The sequence below is a fragment of the Dipteris shenzhenensis genome, chromosome 13, assembly GCF_047967505.1.
Source record: "Dipteris shenzhenensis isolate YYH24624 ecotype China chromosome 13, Dip_SZ_1.0, whole genome shotgun sequence".
In the NCBI taxonomy this organism is placed as follows: domain Eukaryota; kingdom Viridiplantae; phylum Streptophyta; class Polypodiopsida; order Gleicheniales; family Dipteridaceae; genus Dipteris; species Dipteris shenzhenensis.
Genome location: NC_141608.1, coordinates 5772358 through 5789251, shown reverse-complemented (window position 1 = coordinate 5789251; position 16894 = coordinate 5772358). Strand labels below are relative to the sequence as shown.

General features: G+C 44.7%; 1 protein-coding gene across 1 annotated transcript in view; it reads left to right on the top strand.

Moving 5' to 3' along the window:
* LOC147894953 (uncharacterized) overlaps positions 1–16894 on the top strand; it is a 170016-nt gene that overhangs the window by 73445 nt on the left and 79677 nt on the right. The window contains exon 6 of the mRNA XM_087384268.1: positions 10750–10867. Coding sequence (XP_087240394.1) covers positions 10750–10867 — 118 coding nt within the window. The remainder of the gene's footprint in view (positions 1–10749; positions 10868–16894) is intronic.

The window sequence follows — 16894 nt, the reverse complement described above, 5'->3', positions numbered from 1 at the left end:
GAGATGCCTGAATCGCTTACAGAGGGCCTCATCCACCTTATCCCAAAAGGAGGTAGCAGAAATTTATTGTCCCAGTGGAGGCCTATCACACTTCTGGGGACTTGTTACAAGATTCTGGCCAAGGCTATCAGCCTCCGATTGCAGCCACTTCTCCCTGATCTTATTCATGACACTCAGACGGGATTTGTGCATGGCAGAAGTATTTTTGATAACATTTTTTCTTTCTAGGAAGCTTCAGAGTGGGCCATGCAGAGTGGCCAGAATCTTGCCATTCTACTGTTGGATTTTGAAAAAGCTTATGATAGAGTAGATTGGAGTTTTTTGGAGGGCACCCTTTTACGCTTTGGATTCACTGATGTTTGGATCAGAGGTGTTTCCTCTTTGTACAGATCAGCCCATAGCCAGGTACTTATTGGTGGGGTAAGGGGTGAGAGATTTCAGATTTCGAGATCAGTCCGTCAGGGATGCCCCCTTGCTCCTTTCCTTTTTTTATTCGTGGCCGAAGCTATGAGCATCTATGTTAGATCTCAAGCTGACATTTTTGGGCTGAGACTTCCTATCAGAAGAGAAGAGGAGCTGCTTCACAGTGAGTTGGCTGATGACACAGCGATTTATTTGGATGCCTCTCCACAGACATTGACTTCTTTCAGGACAGCATTGGATTTATTTTGCTTGGCGGCAGGGGCGCAGATAAATTGGCATAAATCCAATGGCTTTTGGATTAGTGATGAGGACACTCCAGTTTGGGGGCTTGACATAGGGTTCACTTGGGTTCAGAGGGGTGTGCCTATCAGGTATTTGGGCTGCCAGGTCGGCTTGGGTATTTCTACCACGCAACAGTTCGCTCCCGTGTTGGAGAGCATCAGAAGGAAGCTTCTCTTTTGGAGCTCAGCCAAGCTGGATCTTGCCTCTAGAGTTGTGGTGGTCAACCAGGTCCTCTTGGCCACTGCCTGGTTTATTTGTTCATGTTGGTGCCGTTCTAGGGACTGCATCATTCAGCTCAGAAGACCGATCAGAAACTTTCTCTGGAGTGGGCTTGATGGCACAGCAGATGCCTTAGCCAGAGTGGCTTGGGAGACCCTCATCCTCCCTACAGAGGATGGGGGTCTCAATATTATTGATCCATATTTACAGTGCAGAGCCTTACTTTGCAAGATAGTGGTGTGACGACTTATGCCAGGACAGGAACCATGGAAGGACTTTCTTATCAGCAGCATACAGAGGTGCACACCTTCCTCAGGACGAGACTGGATGAGCAGTGTTAGATGGATCTTCACCTGAGCACACCTCAGATCACCTTCATCCCCTCTCATGGTTGCCATTCTGAAAGCTTGGGCTAGTTTCAGAAGCTCTCTTCGGAGGATTCCTCCTTCCTCCCGGGAAGAGATTGATAGGCAGCCCATCATGTGGAACGACAGTATTTTAGATGATCGTGGCAGACCACTGGGTGCCTCACTCTACATGCAGTGGGCCAGGTGGGAGAGGGGACCTGCTTCTTCTTTGGGATCTTGGAAAGCTTTCCGTAGGCTTCCAGAGGAAACCAAGTCAAGGTTGACAGGACATCTCAGAGGGAGTGCAGGGAGGATCTTGCAGATTGAGACAGCCCTTCCAGAGGCTTGGATAGACACAGATGATATGCCTCTCACTTCCTCCACTTGGGCAGGTACTTTCTCGAGAGGCGGGGTTCCACTTCAGGTCTTAGCCTTCCGAGATGCACAGGAGGATGCTTTGGTTTTCAGTGTCCAGGATGGTGGCAGATTGCTCAGATCTACAGATGATATCTTGCTTGAGTCTGCTTTTCAGCCTATCAGGGTCGTAGGCCTTTTGATGCAGGGATCAGAATCAGAGTGGTTCTTAGACCCTGACCCCCAGTTACTCTCCACCGGGTCTTGGAGACTTTGGCTCTATGGAGGAGTTCCCATCAGGTATTTACAGTGGGACCCCGGAGAGTGGGAGTGGATTGACGCGGGGCATCGAGAGAAGACCATCCCCTTCTTTCGTTACACGGTCAGTAATGCCAGGAGATTTCAGCTCAGTAGTAGAGGCTAGAGACCCTCCAGAGTTTCTCATTGGGAGACTTTTGGTATTACTGCGGATCAGCAGAGGTACTTCTGGAGGAGGCTCTGGAAATCCCACAGGAATAGAAAGATCACTATCTTCTTTTGGCTTTCTATTCATGGAGGGATTGCAGTGAACCTTTGGAGGTCCAGATTCGGAGCCGACCCTACTTGCCCTCGTTGCCTTTCTGCTTCGGAGTCTATTCAGCATTGCTTATGGGATTGCAGACAGGCGAGATTGATTTGGATGGGGATAGCCAGGATCTTCAGTCACTTTGCCCATTCCCCACTCTTTATGACTTGGGGCTCGGTGGCTTGGCTTTCTCTTACAGGACCTCAGGTTTTCTATGAGGGACTTGACTCCTCTCGGGCCATTTCGGTTCGACGTCATCGGGTTGAGTTCTACTCGTTGGATGTGGTTCCACACCGTCCTTTTACAGCTGTACATGCCTCTGTGGATACTTCTTGGGAGATTATAGCGAGCATAGCAGCCTGGCATATCTGGAGAGCCAGATGCACAGAGGCTATGGAGGGTACTCAGGTTCATCCCTCGCACACATTGGCTAGTATCGGGACAGACATCGTACACACTCTGATGGCCGTATGGACGGGTATGCAGGGGGACTCCCGTGCAGCCTTAGCTAGGAGGGCTTCTTTCTTCAGGGAATGGAAGGATTCTCCTTTCTTCTCTGAATCTACTACAGGGTTGAGATGGCACTTTCAGCCTCAGCCTTGGTTTCTTTCCACCTCACTCTGAGGGGTTTTTTTATTATCCTCATGATTTCATGATGTATTCCGCTTTGAGCTTGCTCTCGCGGGTTTTTGTTCTTACTTAATAGAAGTCTTTTTCATGAAAAAAAAAAAAAGAGGTCGTGGTGGATGGTAGAGATGCCAAAATGCAAACATCAATGTTAAACGCTACTATTGTGGTAAAATGGGTCATATGGTTAAAGACTTCTATAAAAAGCAGAATGACATCATGACTGGAAAATTGCAGCAAGGCAATTATGCATCCTCTAGTAGACAGGGTAATGATAGAAATGAGCATTTGTTTATGGTGCAGCACATGACCAATTCTGTGACAAGTGCAGAACCACTTCCTTTAGGCACATTTGCCTCTACATCGACGCATCTGACCCAGCACTTAAAAAGAACAAAAGAAAAGGAATTATTTGCTGTTCTTTCATTGATCGACGGCTGGTATAGATCTAGATCGGAGTAGACTAGATCGCCATAGAGGGACGCTTTGAAAGAAATGATGTGTGGTATGTTGACTCAGGTGCGTCAAACCACATTACAGGTCATGCAGAATGGATGCAGGATGCAAGGAAAATGGAAAGACCAGGATTTGTGGAGACTGGTGATGATACTGCAAATCCTATTGTGCAGATTGGTAAGATTCCTTTGTCTATGCAAGATGGAAAAAAGAAATACTTGTCTGGGGGATGTATTTCATGTCCCGAATATCACCAAGAACCTGGTTCCTGTTGGTCAAATGGTTGAGCAGGGCTTGCAGGTCAGATTTAATCCTCATGGATGCTTTGTTGAGGATATGAAAAATAAAGGTCGCTTGATTGCAAAAGGGAAGAAGAAGGGCAGGATGTTTACGTTGGATGCGGACATGGGTGAATTGAGTGCAGCAATGTTTGCACATGAACCGGTGTAGTTGCAGATATTGATATATGGCATAAACGCATTGGTCATGTTAATGTACAACGACTTAAATTAATGTAGGCCCAAAATATTGTTGTAGGATTGCCTAAGTTCAAGGTTGCAGAAATGCGTAAGATATGTGAAGCCTGTCAATTTGGAAAACAGGCAAGGAAACCATTTCCTAGACATGTTCAAGAGAGTAAGAGGCCATTGGAATTAATCCACTCTAATGTGTGGACTGCTAAAGTTACATCTATTGGAGGCTGTCATTATTTTGTCACTTTTATTAATGACTACAGCAAAAAAGTTTGGGTGTATTTTATGAAAAAGAAAAGCGAAGTGTTTGGGCATTTCAAAGCTCTTAAAGCTATGGTTGAAAAAGAAACAGGCCTGCAAATAAAATGCCTAAGGTCAGATGGAGGGGGAGAGTACCTCTGAAATGAGTTTGCAAGTTTCCTGCAGGAGCATGGCATAAAGCAGCAATATTCATGCAGTCATACCCCACAAAAAAATGGACTTGCAAAAAGGAAAAACAGGCATATTGGAGAGGTATCTCGTGTCATGCTTAACCAAAAAGACCTGCCAGATTATTATTGGGCTGAAGCAGTTGCTATAGCAGTCTACATAATGAACAGGACTCCCACTACAACAATACATGGCATGACGCCAGAGGAGAGGTACACTGGTAGGAAACGAGATATTTATTATTTGAAGGTTTTTGGTTGCATTGCCTATGTTCATGTGCCAAATGAGTTGAGATCCAAGTTGGATCCAAAAGCTGAGAAGTGCATCTTTATTGATTATTCTCTGCAGTAGAAAGGGTATAGATGCTATAACCCTTCTACTCGTAAATTTACAGTGAGTAGAGATGTTGTTTTTTATGAGATGAGCAGCTGGTATAAACCAATAAATGTGATTGATGATGTAGATGCGCAAAATGATAATGCTGCACAGAATTCACAGCAGCAATCACAAAATATTAGTAGACCTGTAGTGTCCTAGCAGTGGTTCACATGCTTCACCATGGACAGGCAGATTGAGATTAGGAGGATTTCCTCAAAGCAATGTAGATAGTGGTATGCAAGTATCATGAAAACGAAAAGAGAAAGTAGATCAGCCCATGGTTGATGTGAATGCAGGTCACTCTTACGTGGATGGTGAATCCAATGGCTCAAAACAGAGCCTTGATGATGTTGTTACACCTGGATTAAGGAAGACAAGGGATGTTTTGAGAGCACCTGGTAGTGAGCGTATTTTGCGCAGGTCTACCAGAGCTAGGTATCCTGTGGATAGGCTGAAATATGATGGAATTACAGCCATTCACTATGCCTATATGGTCAGAGTGATACATGAACCAGAACCCACTTCTTTTGAGCAAGCCATGGGAACCAGAACCCACTTCTTTTGAGCAAGCCATGGATGAAGAAATGAATGCCTTGGAAGCAAATGCTACATGGGAATTGGTGCCTTTGCCTAAAGACAAGAATGCAATTGGCTGCAAGTGGGTTTATAAGGTAAAGTACAATGCAGATGGTTCTATGAACAGATACAAGGCAAGATGAGTTGTCAAGGGGTATGCACGGACATATGGCATTGATTATGAAGAAACATTCAGTTTGGTTGCAAGGATGGCAACCGTAAGAGCAGTCATTGCTATGGCTGCATCAAAGGGATGCTCTTTACATCAAATGGATGTAAAGAATGCTTTCTTGCATGGTGATTTGTAAGAAGAGGTCTATATGGAACAGCTACCAGGTTATGTTCATGCTGTTCATCCTGAGTTTGTTTGCAGTTTGAAGAAAGCCTTGTATGGCTTGAAGCAAGCACTCAAAGCATGGTTTGACAAGATAGGACAGCATCTTGTCACTATTGGCTTTCAGATTTCCAAGGCAAATTTCTCACTTTATGTGAGAAAAACATAGAAAGGCATTATGTTGCTTGTTATTTATGTTGATGATTTGATCATCATAGGTGATAGTGATGAAGATATCCTTCATGTGAAAATGCTATTGAAGCAGAAGTTTGAGATGAAGGATTTGGGAGAGCTGCGTTACTTCTTGGGCATTGAGGTGATTAGATCCACAAGTGGGATATGGCTCTTGCAGAGGCAGTATGGATTGGACATGCTGTCCAAATATGGAATGACAGGCTGTAAGCCTATTTCAGTTCCTTTGGAGCAGAATGTGAAGCTGAGCGCAGATGCAGGTGAGCTTCTAAAAGACCCTACTATGTACAGACACATAGTTGGATGTTTGATTTATATGACTATTACCAGGCTAAATTTGAGCTATGTTGTTGGTTTGATAAGTCAGTTTATGCAGGCTTCAAGGAAACCGCATTTGGATGCGGCTAGGTGCATACTGAGGTATGTGAAGTCCACATTACAGTATGGACTATTTTATGAGACTGGGGTTCAGATACAGTTGCATGGATACATTGATCCTGATTGCGCTAGTAGTATTTCTGGTAGATGATCTACCAGTGGATATGTGTTCTCTTTTGGGAGTGCTGCAGTCACTTGGAGCAGCAAGAAACAGCCTACGGTTGTCTTGTCGAGCACAAAGGCTGAGTACAAGGATGTAGCAATGGCTGCATGTGAGGCAACTTGGTTGCATAAGCTACTTTATGATATGCGTCAGTCTACAGATGGGCCAATTGTCATTTATTGTGACAACATGAGCAGTATACACTTGGCAAATAACCCAGTCTATCATGCTAGAACAAAGCACATTGAGGTGCATTATCACTATGTGCGGGAGAAGGTTCTAGTAGGTTTTATTGATTTAGTTTATGTCAGCACATAGGATCAGGTAGCTGACATATTCACAAAGGCATTGGGCGCAGAGAAGTTGCGTAAGGTCAGAGACCCCCTGCTTGGTGTGCAGGAATTGGGATTGATCTCGAGGGGGAGTGTTGAGATATCGAGCTCCACTCGTGATATGCTAGGGTGACCGTTGTGCATTTATGTCACCAACTTGTTAGCTACAGATGCGGTTGGTACAGCGCCCATGAATAATAGCTGGATGACAACTATCTTTATGTACTCTAGTTAGTGGCTCAGTTAGTATGCCACCTTAGTTAGCTGAGTTTGGTTTGAGAGCCACATATAGGGTTCACCTATTCTTTTGTACTTAGAGTTCTTTTGGCTTTCACAACTAAGAAGAGGAAAACTGTTTTCAGCCTTCACCTTTGTGTATATTCTCCCATTGTGTATGTGAGAAAGCCGCAAGTGAGACTCCTTCCTTTTCTTCCACTCTCTTTACATCTTGATCCTAACCTTGTTCTTCTGGCACTTGGGTCTCGGAGACTTGGTTATATGGTGGTTCCCCCATCAGGTTCTTGCAGTGGGACCCAGGGGAGTGGGAATGGATTGATGAAGGGCACCGAGAGAAGAGCATCCTCTTGTTTGATTACACAGTAAAAAATGACACAAGATTTCAGCTTAGCAGGAGAGGCTGGAGGCCCTTCAGAGCTCGTTATTGAGATAGTTTTCAGATTTCTACAGAGGCATAATTTTTTTTGGAGGAGGCTCTGGAAATCCCTCAGAAATAGAAAGATCACTCTCTTCTTTTGGCTTTCTATTCATGGAGGGATTGCAATAAACCTAGGAGATCCAGGTTCGGGGCTGACCCTACCTGTCCTTGATGCCACGCAAGAGTTGAGTCAGTTCAACATTGCCTCTGGGAGTGTAGACAGGCGAGGACTATCTGGAAGGGTATTTCCAATATTCTTTGCATATTTCATAGAGCACCCTTCTTCATGACTTAGGGATCAGTGGCATGGTTATTTCTTACTAGCCCTCAGGTGTTTTTCGAGGGACATGACTCAGACTCAGCCTTCAATATACGATGACACTTTGTGGAATTATGCTCTCTCCAGGATGTTCTCTTCACTCTTTTCAAAGCTGCTCATGTCTCGGTAGACAAATCTTGGGAGATTCTGGCTAGCATTGCAACTTGGCATATTTAAAGGACCAGATGTACGGAGGCGATGGAGGGTTCACAGGTTTACCCTTCCCAGTATATGGCCAGTATATGGACTGATACTATACACACACTGATGGCCATCTGGGCGAGCATGTAGGGATCCTCTAGAGCAGCTACTGCCCCAGGAGAGATACTTTTTCAGAGTTTGGAGAGGATCTCCGTTCTTCTTTGAGTCTTCTTCACAGTTGAGGTTGCATTGCCTTAAAAGGCATCCTGTCAACCAATGCTTTTGTAGGGCATCTATTTTGAATATATGTGGCTGTAACAATTTCCAAGTTAGCATGCTCCTTGGAATGTTGACGATCCTCTTTATGGCCAAGCTTCTTACATTACTACATTTGAAAGGTTTAAATGGATTTTTACCCTTGGAATATAATGTCTCCTCCTTATGGATATCTTTGTGCCTTCGTTCATGATCGAGAAGCATTGCAACCATTTCATCAAAGGACATATCCCGTGCTACTCAAAGCGCTCATATGGAAACTGAGGAATATCCTCAATGCTAGAAAGGAGGACAGCCACTGATCATCTTCCCCAACATGGGCCTTCAAAGTAGCAAGTCGGGTGATGAGGGATTCCTTTTGATTCAAATGAGCTTTAAGAGAATCTTCATGCTTCATATGGAGCTTAAAGAATTATTGTCTGGAGAAACACTTTGGAATTGATATTTTTGTTGCCAAATAAGCGCTCTAGGTTTTTATGTGCAGTGTCATCAAAATCCAAGTGATGAATAACGTCATCAGACAAACCCAAACCAATGATAGAAAGACTTTTGTCATTGAGAGTTTCCCATGCTACATTTTCTTTTCATTAGATTCAGGTTTCCTGTCCTTCCCACTAACCACCTTCCAAACACCTTCCTTCATAAGCAAAAGCCTGAGCTTGATTTGCCAAGTTGGAAAGTTCTTACCAGAAAACTTTTCAATGACAATTCCCGCTTTGGAATACTCTGTGTCTACTACAAACGTTACAGAAATACGGTTTGAAGTGTGAGCTCGGAGCAAAGGCTAGAATAATTTGGGCTTTAGCAGCAACTTAGCTTGTAGTCGGGGCAAAAAACGGCCAAGAAAAGACATCAGACCAGCTAGAATAGCGTAGGTAGCAGCTCTGTTGCAGTCGTGGCAGATGGTGGCATTCTTGAGGTGTCAATAGCAATAGTAGCGACAATCTTCAAGTAGGTCGTTTTTTTAAAAACGGGCTCCAAATGAGGTTATTTTTAGGATGACCAGTAGTAGAAATGTCTCCACAATAGCTACTGCTCCTCCCCCTCTAGCTGCCCTCTCCCTTCATCCCCTCCCCCTCAATCCTCCCCTCCCTCTCGCAGCCCCCCTGCTGCAGCCCCTCCTTCTCTCAGCCCTCCCCTCAGCCCCTTCACCGCTTCCCCCTTCCTCCCTTCCCCGCCTCCCCCTTCCGGCCTCTCCCTCCCCGCCTCCCCCATCCCCGCCTCCCCCTCTCCCTCCCTACCTCCTCTCCCCCTCTACCCACCTTCCTCCCTCCCCCCTCCCCCTTCCCTGCCTCCCCCTCCCGACCTCTCCCTCCCCGCCTCCTCTTCCCCCTCTACCCACCTCCTTCCCTCCCCCCCCCTCTCGTCTCCCTCCCCCCTCCCGTCTCCCTCCTCTCACCTCCTCTCTGCCTCCTCTCTCCGCCTATTGCCTCTCCGCCTCCTCCCTCCCTGCCTCCTCTACCCCTTCACCTCCCTCCTCTCCGTCTCCTCCTCCCAGCTGCCTTCTCCATCTCGACAGCCCCTCAGCCACCTTCTCCCTCCCTCCTCTCCGTCTCCTCCTCCCGGTTGCCTCGTCCTTCCCAAGAGCCCTCCCTCTCATCCTCCTCCTCCTTGCTTCCCGGGCAGCTGTGTGAAAGGATCTTTTTCAAGTGTTCGAGTCGGCCTTACACACCTCATTTGGCGATGGCTATGCAATCTCTGTCCACTCCCACTAGCTGCGAAAACAATGATTTTTTCAAAAGACGAGTTGCAATAGCTTTAGAGACGCAGAGCAAGAGAGTTCGACCTCACATTTTGCTCGCATCCATGGCTCGCACAGAGACTGAATGCTCTCCGCTCTACCTAGAGATCTCTCAGGGCACCTCACAGCTGTTCGTCTGCTTGGGCAAGGATTCTTCCAGGTTGTTTTTGACTCATCAGAGGTAGCAGGTACAGTGCTTCAGGCTAGCCCGTTAGCACTGAGCTCCAGGAGGATTTTTTTTACCCCTTTCTCCTTGGGTTTTGATCCTGTCAAGGAGGATAGCTGGACGACATCACTCTTCATTAGATTTCCCAGCCTTCCTAGGGTGTACCATCGACTTTTGCATTCCATTGGAGCCGCCTTTGGGATGATTACCAAGATCCCCCCTCTCCCTGGGATGCCTTTCTCAGTAGCAGAGGCAGTCGGGTTGGATGGGGTACCGTGCGTTAGGATCGTTGTGTCTGACCCTAACATCTCGGATGACCACATTATGCTTCAGCGTCTAGATGGCTCCTTCTATAGACAGAGAGTCAAGATTGCAGGGAGACAGGATCAGTGTAGGATTTGCAGGACCCTTGGGCACTTTGCTAGAGATTGCCCAAGGAAAAGAACGAAGAAAAGACCTAAAAGTACACCGGTGCGCCTCATAGCTCCACCCGACCTGGACCTTCCTCACGACCAGCTCCTACCTTTTCCCGTGCTGATAGACCTTCGACTTCACAGCTAGGACCATCAGTGTCTCGTCTTGGTACTTCTTCAGCACAGCCAGGATCGTCTGCCTCTCGTCCTGGACTCCTTGATGTGTGTTGATGTGACTCGCAAGTACAATCATATATAGGATAGACACACACTAGAGCCAAAATATATATGGGATATCTCCGAATATGACACGTGGCACTCACACATAAGACTCTACTAGAACTCCTAGTAGAATACACTAAAACACACTCAACTTGACTTCATGTTCTAACATTGTAAGATGCTATGAGTCAAAGTATATCCCTTAATGTGTGAACACATCTTTTACAAAGAATGCTAGTTGAAAGCTTTACAAAGCAAAATTTAACTATCTTTAAATTGTGAACACAGGAGAGGAAGGAGCTAGAAGTAGAAAGGGAAGCAGTACTTTGTATGAAAGAGCAAATTTGCCAAGTAGATGCAGCACTTGAAAAGAAGCTTTTAGTGCACATACTTCAAATGCAAACAGGTGAGGCAATCACATATTCCAACAAATATTGGATAATCTTAAACCGCATGTCCCATGTTACTAGTTGTGACGAAAAAAGAATAGTGAGCATTAAAATAGAGGGCAAGGGATTAGGGTCTTAGGTGCATCCACGCTATAGATTATTTAGTGGTAATGTAATACTCTCTAATGTTTGGGATCTCAAAATATATTTAATATAGAGCAACTTTTATTGAAAAACATTATTGAACTTTAGAATAGAAAGTTAGAGTTCAAGTTGTTGTTGATGATGATGGCGATGATGGTGATGATAACATTTAGACTCTAGTAAATGTTAGCATGATAATGATGATGAAATCATCATCGTCATCATGCTAACATTTAGTAAGTCCAAATATGACCTAAGTGATTGTTATCACACCTACAATACAGCTTGTGAGAACTCTAATATACCCTGGAATCAATTTCTCCTAAGTCAAATTATATTAAATGAATAGATTCACAATTTTTATCATGAAAGAGGTTTCTATTATGTATGAAAAAATCCCCAATAGTAGAGTGGTCAAGGTAAAGATTACACTATATGTAGCATGAGAAAATTGGGAGAGGGCCAAGCCCTACTTAACAAAAAGCCTAGTAAAGATCCAGAGATGAGGCTGAAAGTGCCACCTTAAACTTGTAGTGACCTCCGAGAAGAAGGGATAGCCTCTCCATTCCCTGAGGAAAGGAGTCCTCTCCTGGAAAAGGCATCTCTAGAAGACCCCTACATACTTGACCAAATGACGATCAAATTGTGTATAGTACCTATCCAAATATTGGCCATAGAAAGGCAGCCTATCATGTGGAACGACAGTATTTTGGATGAGCATGGCAGACCACTTGGAGCTTCTCCTTACATGCAGTGACCAAGATGGGAGGGGGCCCTGCATCTACTTTGGGAGCATGGAAAGCCTTCAGGAAGCTTCGTGTAGATCGACAGACCCAGTTGGTTCTTAATCTTAGAGGGAGTGCAGGGAGAGTCCAACAGATTGATGCAGCCTTGCCCTTGGATTGGGTGGACACAGATGATATGCCTATTACTTGCTCCACCTGGATGGGGCTTTTTCTAGATTGGGAGTTCCTTTACAAGTGATTGCTTTTTGTGACACTCATGAGGATGCCTTAGTCTTTGATGTTTCTTCGGGGGGTAGGCTGTCCAGATCCACAGATGATACCTTGTTGGAGGTACCGTTTCAACCAGTCAGGATAGTGGGCTTCATGGAGCATGGCTCTCTCTCACAGTGGCACTTGGATCCTGACCCGCTTCTCATTGCCCTGGAATCATGGAGGCTGTGGCTCTATGGAGGTGTCCCAATTAAGTTTTTGCAGTGGGACCCTAGGGAATGGGAATGGATAGATGAAGGGCACAAAGAGAAGGGCATTCGCTTCTTTTGTTACACGGTTAGTAATGCCAGGAAATTCCAGCTCAGCTGTAGGGGTTGGAGGCCTACCAGAGCTCATCCTTGGGAGAACTTTCAGATTTCTGCTGACTTGCAGAAATTTTTTTGGCAAAGGCTCTGGAAATCCCATTGGAATAGAAAAATCACTCTCTTCTTTTGGCTTTCTATTCATGGTGGAATAGCAGTGAACCAATGGAGATCTAGGTTCGGAGCTGACCCTTCTTGCCCTCGTTGCCTTTCTGCTTTGGAGACAATACAGCACTGCCTTTGGGATTGCAGACAGGCAAGAATCGTATGGAAGGGTATTGCAAGACTTTTTAGCACTTTTGTTCGCCTACCCTTGTTCATGACCTGGGGATCAGTGGCTTGTCTCACTCTTTCAGGGCCCCACGTCTTCTTTGAGAGCCTTGACTCCTCTTGGGCTTCTCATATCCGACGACATCTTGTGGAGTTGTGCTTTCTAGAGGATGTTTCGGCCACTCTCTTCAAAGCTGCTCATTCCTCGGTTGACTCTCCATGGGAGATCTTAGCTAGCATTGCAGCATGGCACATTTGGAGAGCTAGATGCACTAAGCCTCTGGAGGGTTCTCAGGTTGACCCTTCTCAGATCTTGTCCAGTACTTGGACAGATACGGTACACTCTGATGGCCATTTGGGCGACCATGCAGGGATCATCTCGAGCAGCCTCCTCCAGAAGAGTTACTTTTCTCAGAGATTGGAGAGACTCTCCCTTCTTTGCTGAGACTTCTACAAGCCTTGGTTTCTTTCTACCTCATTCCTATGAGGTGCTTTCATTACATGCTTAGCATGTTATATTTCCGCACAGAGCTTGCTCTAGCAAGTTTCTTTCTTACTTAATAGAAGTCTCCTTTTTGCAAAAAACTAAAAATAAAAATTGGCCATACTATGAAAAGGGTGGACCTAGGAACCATCAAGTACCTCTGTGAATTTGGATCTCAGATATGCAAGGCTGAAATGCCTACTATGAAATCCCATAAATTATGAGGCATGTGCAAGTCTAGAAGGAGAGGAGGGAGCAACATCTAGAGAGAATAACTCAACCAAATGATATCGAACCAAAAAATCCCAAGAGAAGCTATGCATCTCACATAACACTTGAGGCCTGACCCCATTGTTTTCATTGGTTATCCTCATGTCTCCTTAGCTATTCTATCATTAATGGCTTTGGTAGCTTTCTAACTGCACTATCCTCTATCTTGTTGGTGCTACCTAACTACTTCATGTGCACCACCTACTGAGCTGGATTGTGTCAATCATGTCAGCCAACAAACTTGTCATCCTTCATGTGCACTTCTGTTGTTGGTCATAGGTCATCGTTGGACCAACCACAGAAGTCATCGGTCATCCCCATACACAAATCAACTACAAAGTCCATGGAAATAATCTCTCATCTACTTGATGGTATTTCCAATGGTTGTAAAAGGCTAGGTGCCTTGACTTGCTTTCCTTACTTGACATGCAAAAACATCATGTGATATATTTATGAATATATTTTTCATTTTTTGCTAAAAGAAATCACGCTTTATGAGCTCATGTCTTTTCAACACCCGATGTCCCACACATGAGGAGCTACCATGGCCTAATGAATGGGCTTCTACTAGAGATTATTCTGATTACATACAACTACCTTGTCATTTCTTTTCAATGTACCATCTTCTATGGTATATCTTACATTTGTATGGCCTTCCGTACGTGCTAGGTCCCCTATAAGCCTAGTGACAAAGCATAATGCGTGACAAAGCATCAACAACTTTATTATCCTGCCCTCTTCGGTATCGAATCTCATACGAAACTCCTGCATGAGTTCTCCACACCTCGCTTGGCATCATCCAGTCAAATCAGGTTGCTTACAAAAATACTTCAGAGTATCATGGCCGATATCAACATAAAACTATGCATCGTACAACTCCGTTCTGTCACATCATGGATCACGGCATATAACTCTTATTGATGGTTGGCCAATTTTTATGAGAAGGTGAAATGCAAGTCGTGCAAAAGCTTCCTTAACCACATTAACTCCACTTTGTACTCTGCTTCACTGGAGGAAAGAGAGACTCGCTCTTGCTTCTTATTGAGCCATGAGATACAGGCTGAACCCAATGAGAAGCAATAGCTAGTAGTGGACCGTCTGTCGTCAGTGTCCCCTGACCAATCTGAGTCGGTGAAACCACTCACCGCTAGATCACAATCTGAAGCATAATGCAAGCCAAGAGAGAGAGTGCCATGGACATATCTGAGAACCCTCTTTGCTGCATTCCAATGTGTGATCGTGGGACAATGCATGAACTGGCTCAAAAGCCCTGTGGCATAGGTAATATCAGGCCGTGTGGAGCATAGACATATCAAACTGCTAACCAACTGCCTGTACAAAGTGCCATCAATCTTTTCAGCAGTATCAAGCTTACTCAGCTTGAGTCCCTTTTCCAATGGAGTAGCCACAAGCTTACAGTTCTCCATTTTAAATTTTTGCAACAACCCCTTCGAATACTTTGTCTGTGACATAGAGATCCCATCATGGGTCTGCCAAAACTCAATGCCAAGACAATAATGCAATAGGCTCAAATTTGTCATGTCAAAGTTGTGACATAAAGCAGACTGCACTGCTGTAATTTGCTGCAAATCATTGGCAGTGAGTATGATGTCATCCCCATATAGTACCAACATGACCAATTCTGATTTTTGCCGTAGAACATACAGATTTGGCTTTGTATGAGTGTTTTTGAAGTCATGGGACAGCAAAAACTGATGTATCTTTTGATACCACGCATGAGGTGCTCACTTCAGCCCATATAGAGCCTTTTTGAGCTTGCATACCTTGTGCTCTTGTCCCTTCACCTCAAAACATTGGGGCTGATATACATAGTGAAGAGATCTAGTAGCTAGCTAGGAACGGAATGGAAATGTCGAAAGCATAATGAAAAGCAAAATGGAAAGAAAAATGAAAGAACAAGTGCTAGGCAATGATAACCAAAATACTCACATGTAGATAGCTTGATGTTGACTGATATTATAGACAATAGACAAGTACAACACTATATAGTGTGACACTAGACTCTAGAAAGTCACAATGTCTATGGGATATCTCCCAATATGACACGTGGCACGTATAGGACTCACTAGACTATAAAACACCACCTAGACCACCTAGAACAGTCATTTTAGACTCACTTTGGCTTCATATTCCAATACCCCCCCATGAAGGCAAGGTGAGAGACTACTAAAATGGAACCAAGAAAAGAACATGACAATGATGGTCTAAGGTGAGGGACTATTAGAATGGAACCAAGAACAAAACATGACAATGACGGACATCAAACTGTGCACCCTATGTAACTTAGAGGCTAAAGTTTGAGCGTGTTTAGAGGTTGATCCAAGCACTCTCATGGCTTGAGACTCAACATGCTCAGAGGCTCACGTTATAGCATGGCTACATGACCAGCTCATAGGTCTTGGAATACACCAACATCCTGGAACTCGGCCAGGCCTGATAACGAGACCTATCAAAGCCAATACATGGTCCCACAATACATCCCCCTCTAAACCTATCAAAACCAATACATGGCTCCAACAGTACATCCCCCCTTGGCTTCATAACAAGACATGTTAGAAAGCCACACACCAAAAAATGAAAACCAATACATCTTTTTAGGAGGACTATCCAAGGCAGAGAACCTTTAGACTCAATGAAAACAAAACACTCAATACATATCATTTTAGGGGGACTACCCAGGGCAAAGGACCCCAAAATACATCAAGCTATAGGAATAATAAAATAGATTTCTTATGATAAGAGATGTCCTCCAAGTAGCCACTGCACATGTGTGCACATCCCTGCGAGTCGATGACGATGTTGATGAAGCGCTAGGTAGGAATGCCCCAAAATATGTGTTCGTGAAGTCCATGGAGTAGCTACATGGAGCACTCACATGATGACTCTCAAAATGCCGGAAGGAGAGTCACCAATGTCGAAGTAGAAGCCTTAGGTACCATGACCAATTGGAAAGTCAATCAATGCGAAGTACCTCAGGCACCGATCGAATAAGCAATGTTGAAGAAATCACTTGTTGATGTAGAGTGGTCTACATCAAGCTCAATGTAATACACTAATCAGAGAGATCATTGTAGTGGAGTGTGTCGGAGTAGTATCGGAGAACTCACATTTAGCTCAGTTGCAGCCATGACACCCTCTCCATACGCACGGAATTACCAACAAGAAGGCTCAAAACGGCCCATCCTCTGGCAACAGGATCAGATTTTTTATCTGCAGCAGGCAGTGAGAGAGCTATGATTGGAGTTGGCAGAAGTAAAGGCCCGACTTCACATCTTGGAAGGGCCTGGTAAGCAGGCAGTAATTGATGAGGCTGTAAAATCTTGTAAGAATTCCCCCCCTACCCCGCAGCTAGTCTCTACAGTCAAAGATCTTGTTCACACTGAAGTACAAACTGCTAGGAAGGAAGTGTTTGTGGAAGTTGACAACAAAGCAAGTAAGTCTGATATGCAAGCAGAGATTAAAGAACACAAAGCTAGATGTGATAATGCGCTGAAGATTAGAATAGGGGGGCTCCCAAAATATTGGTACAAAGAGGAG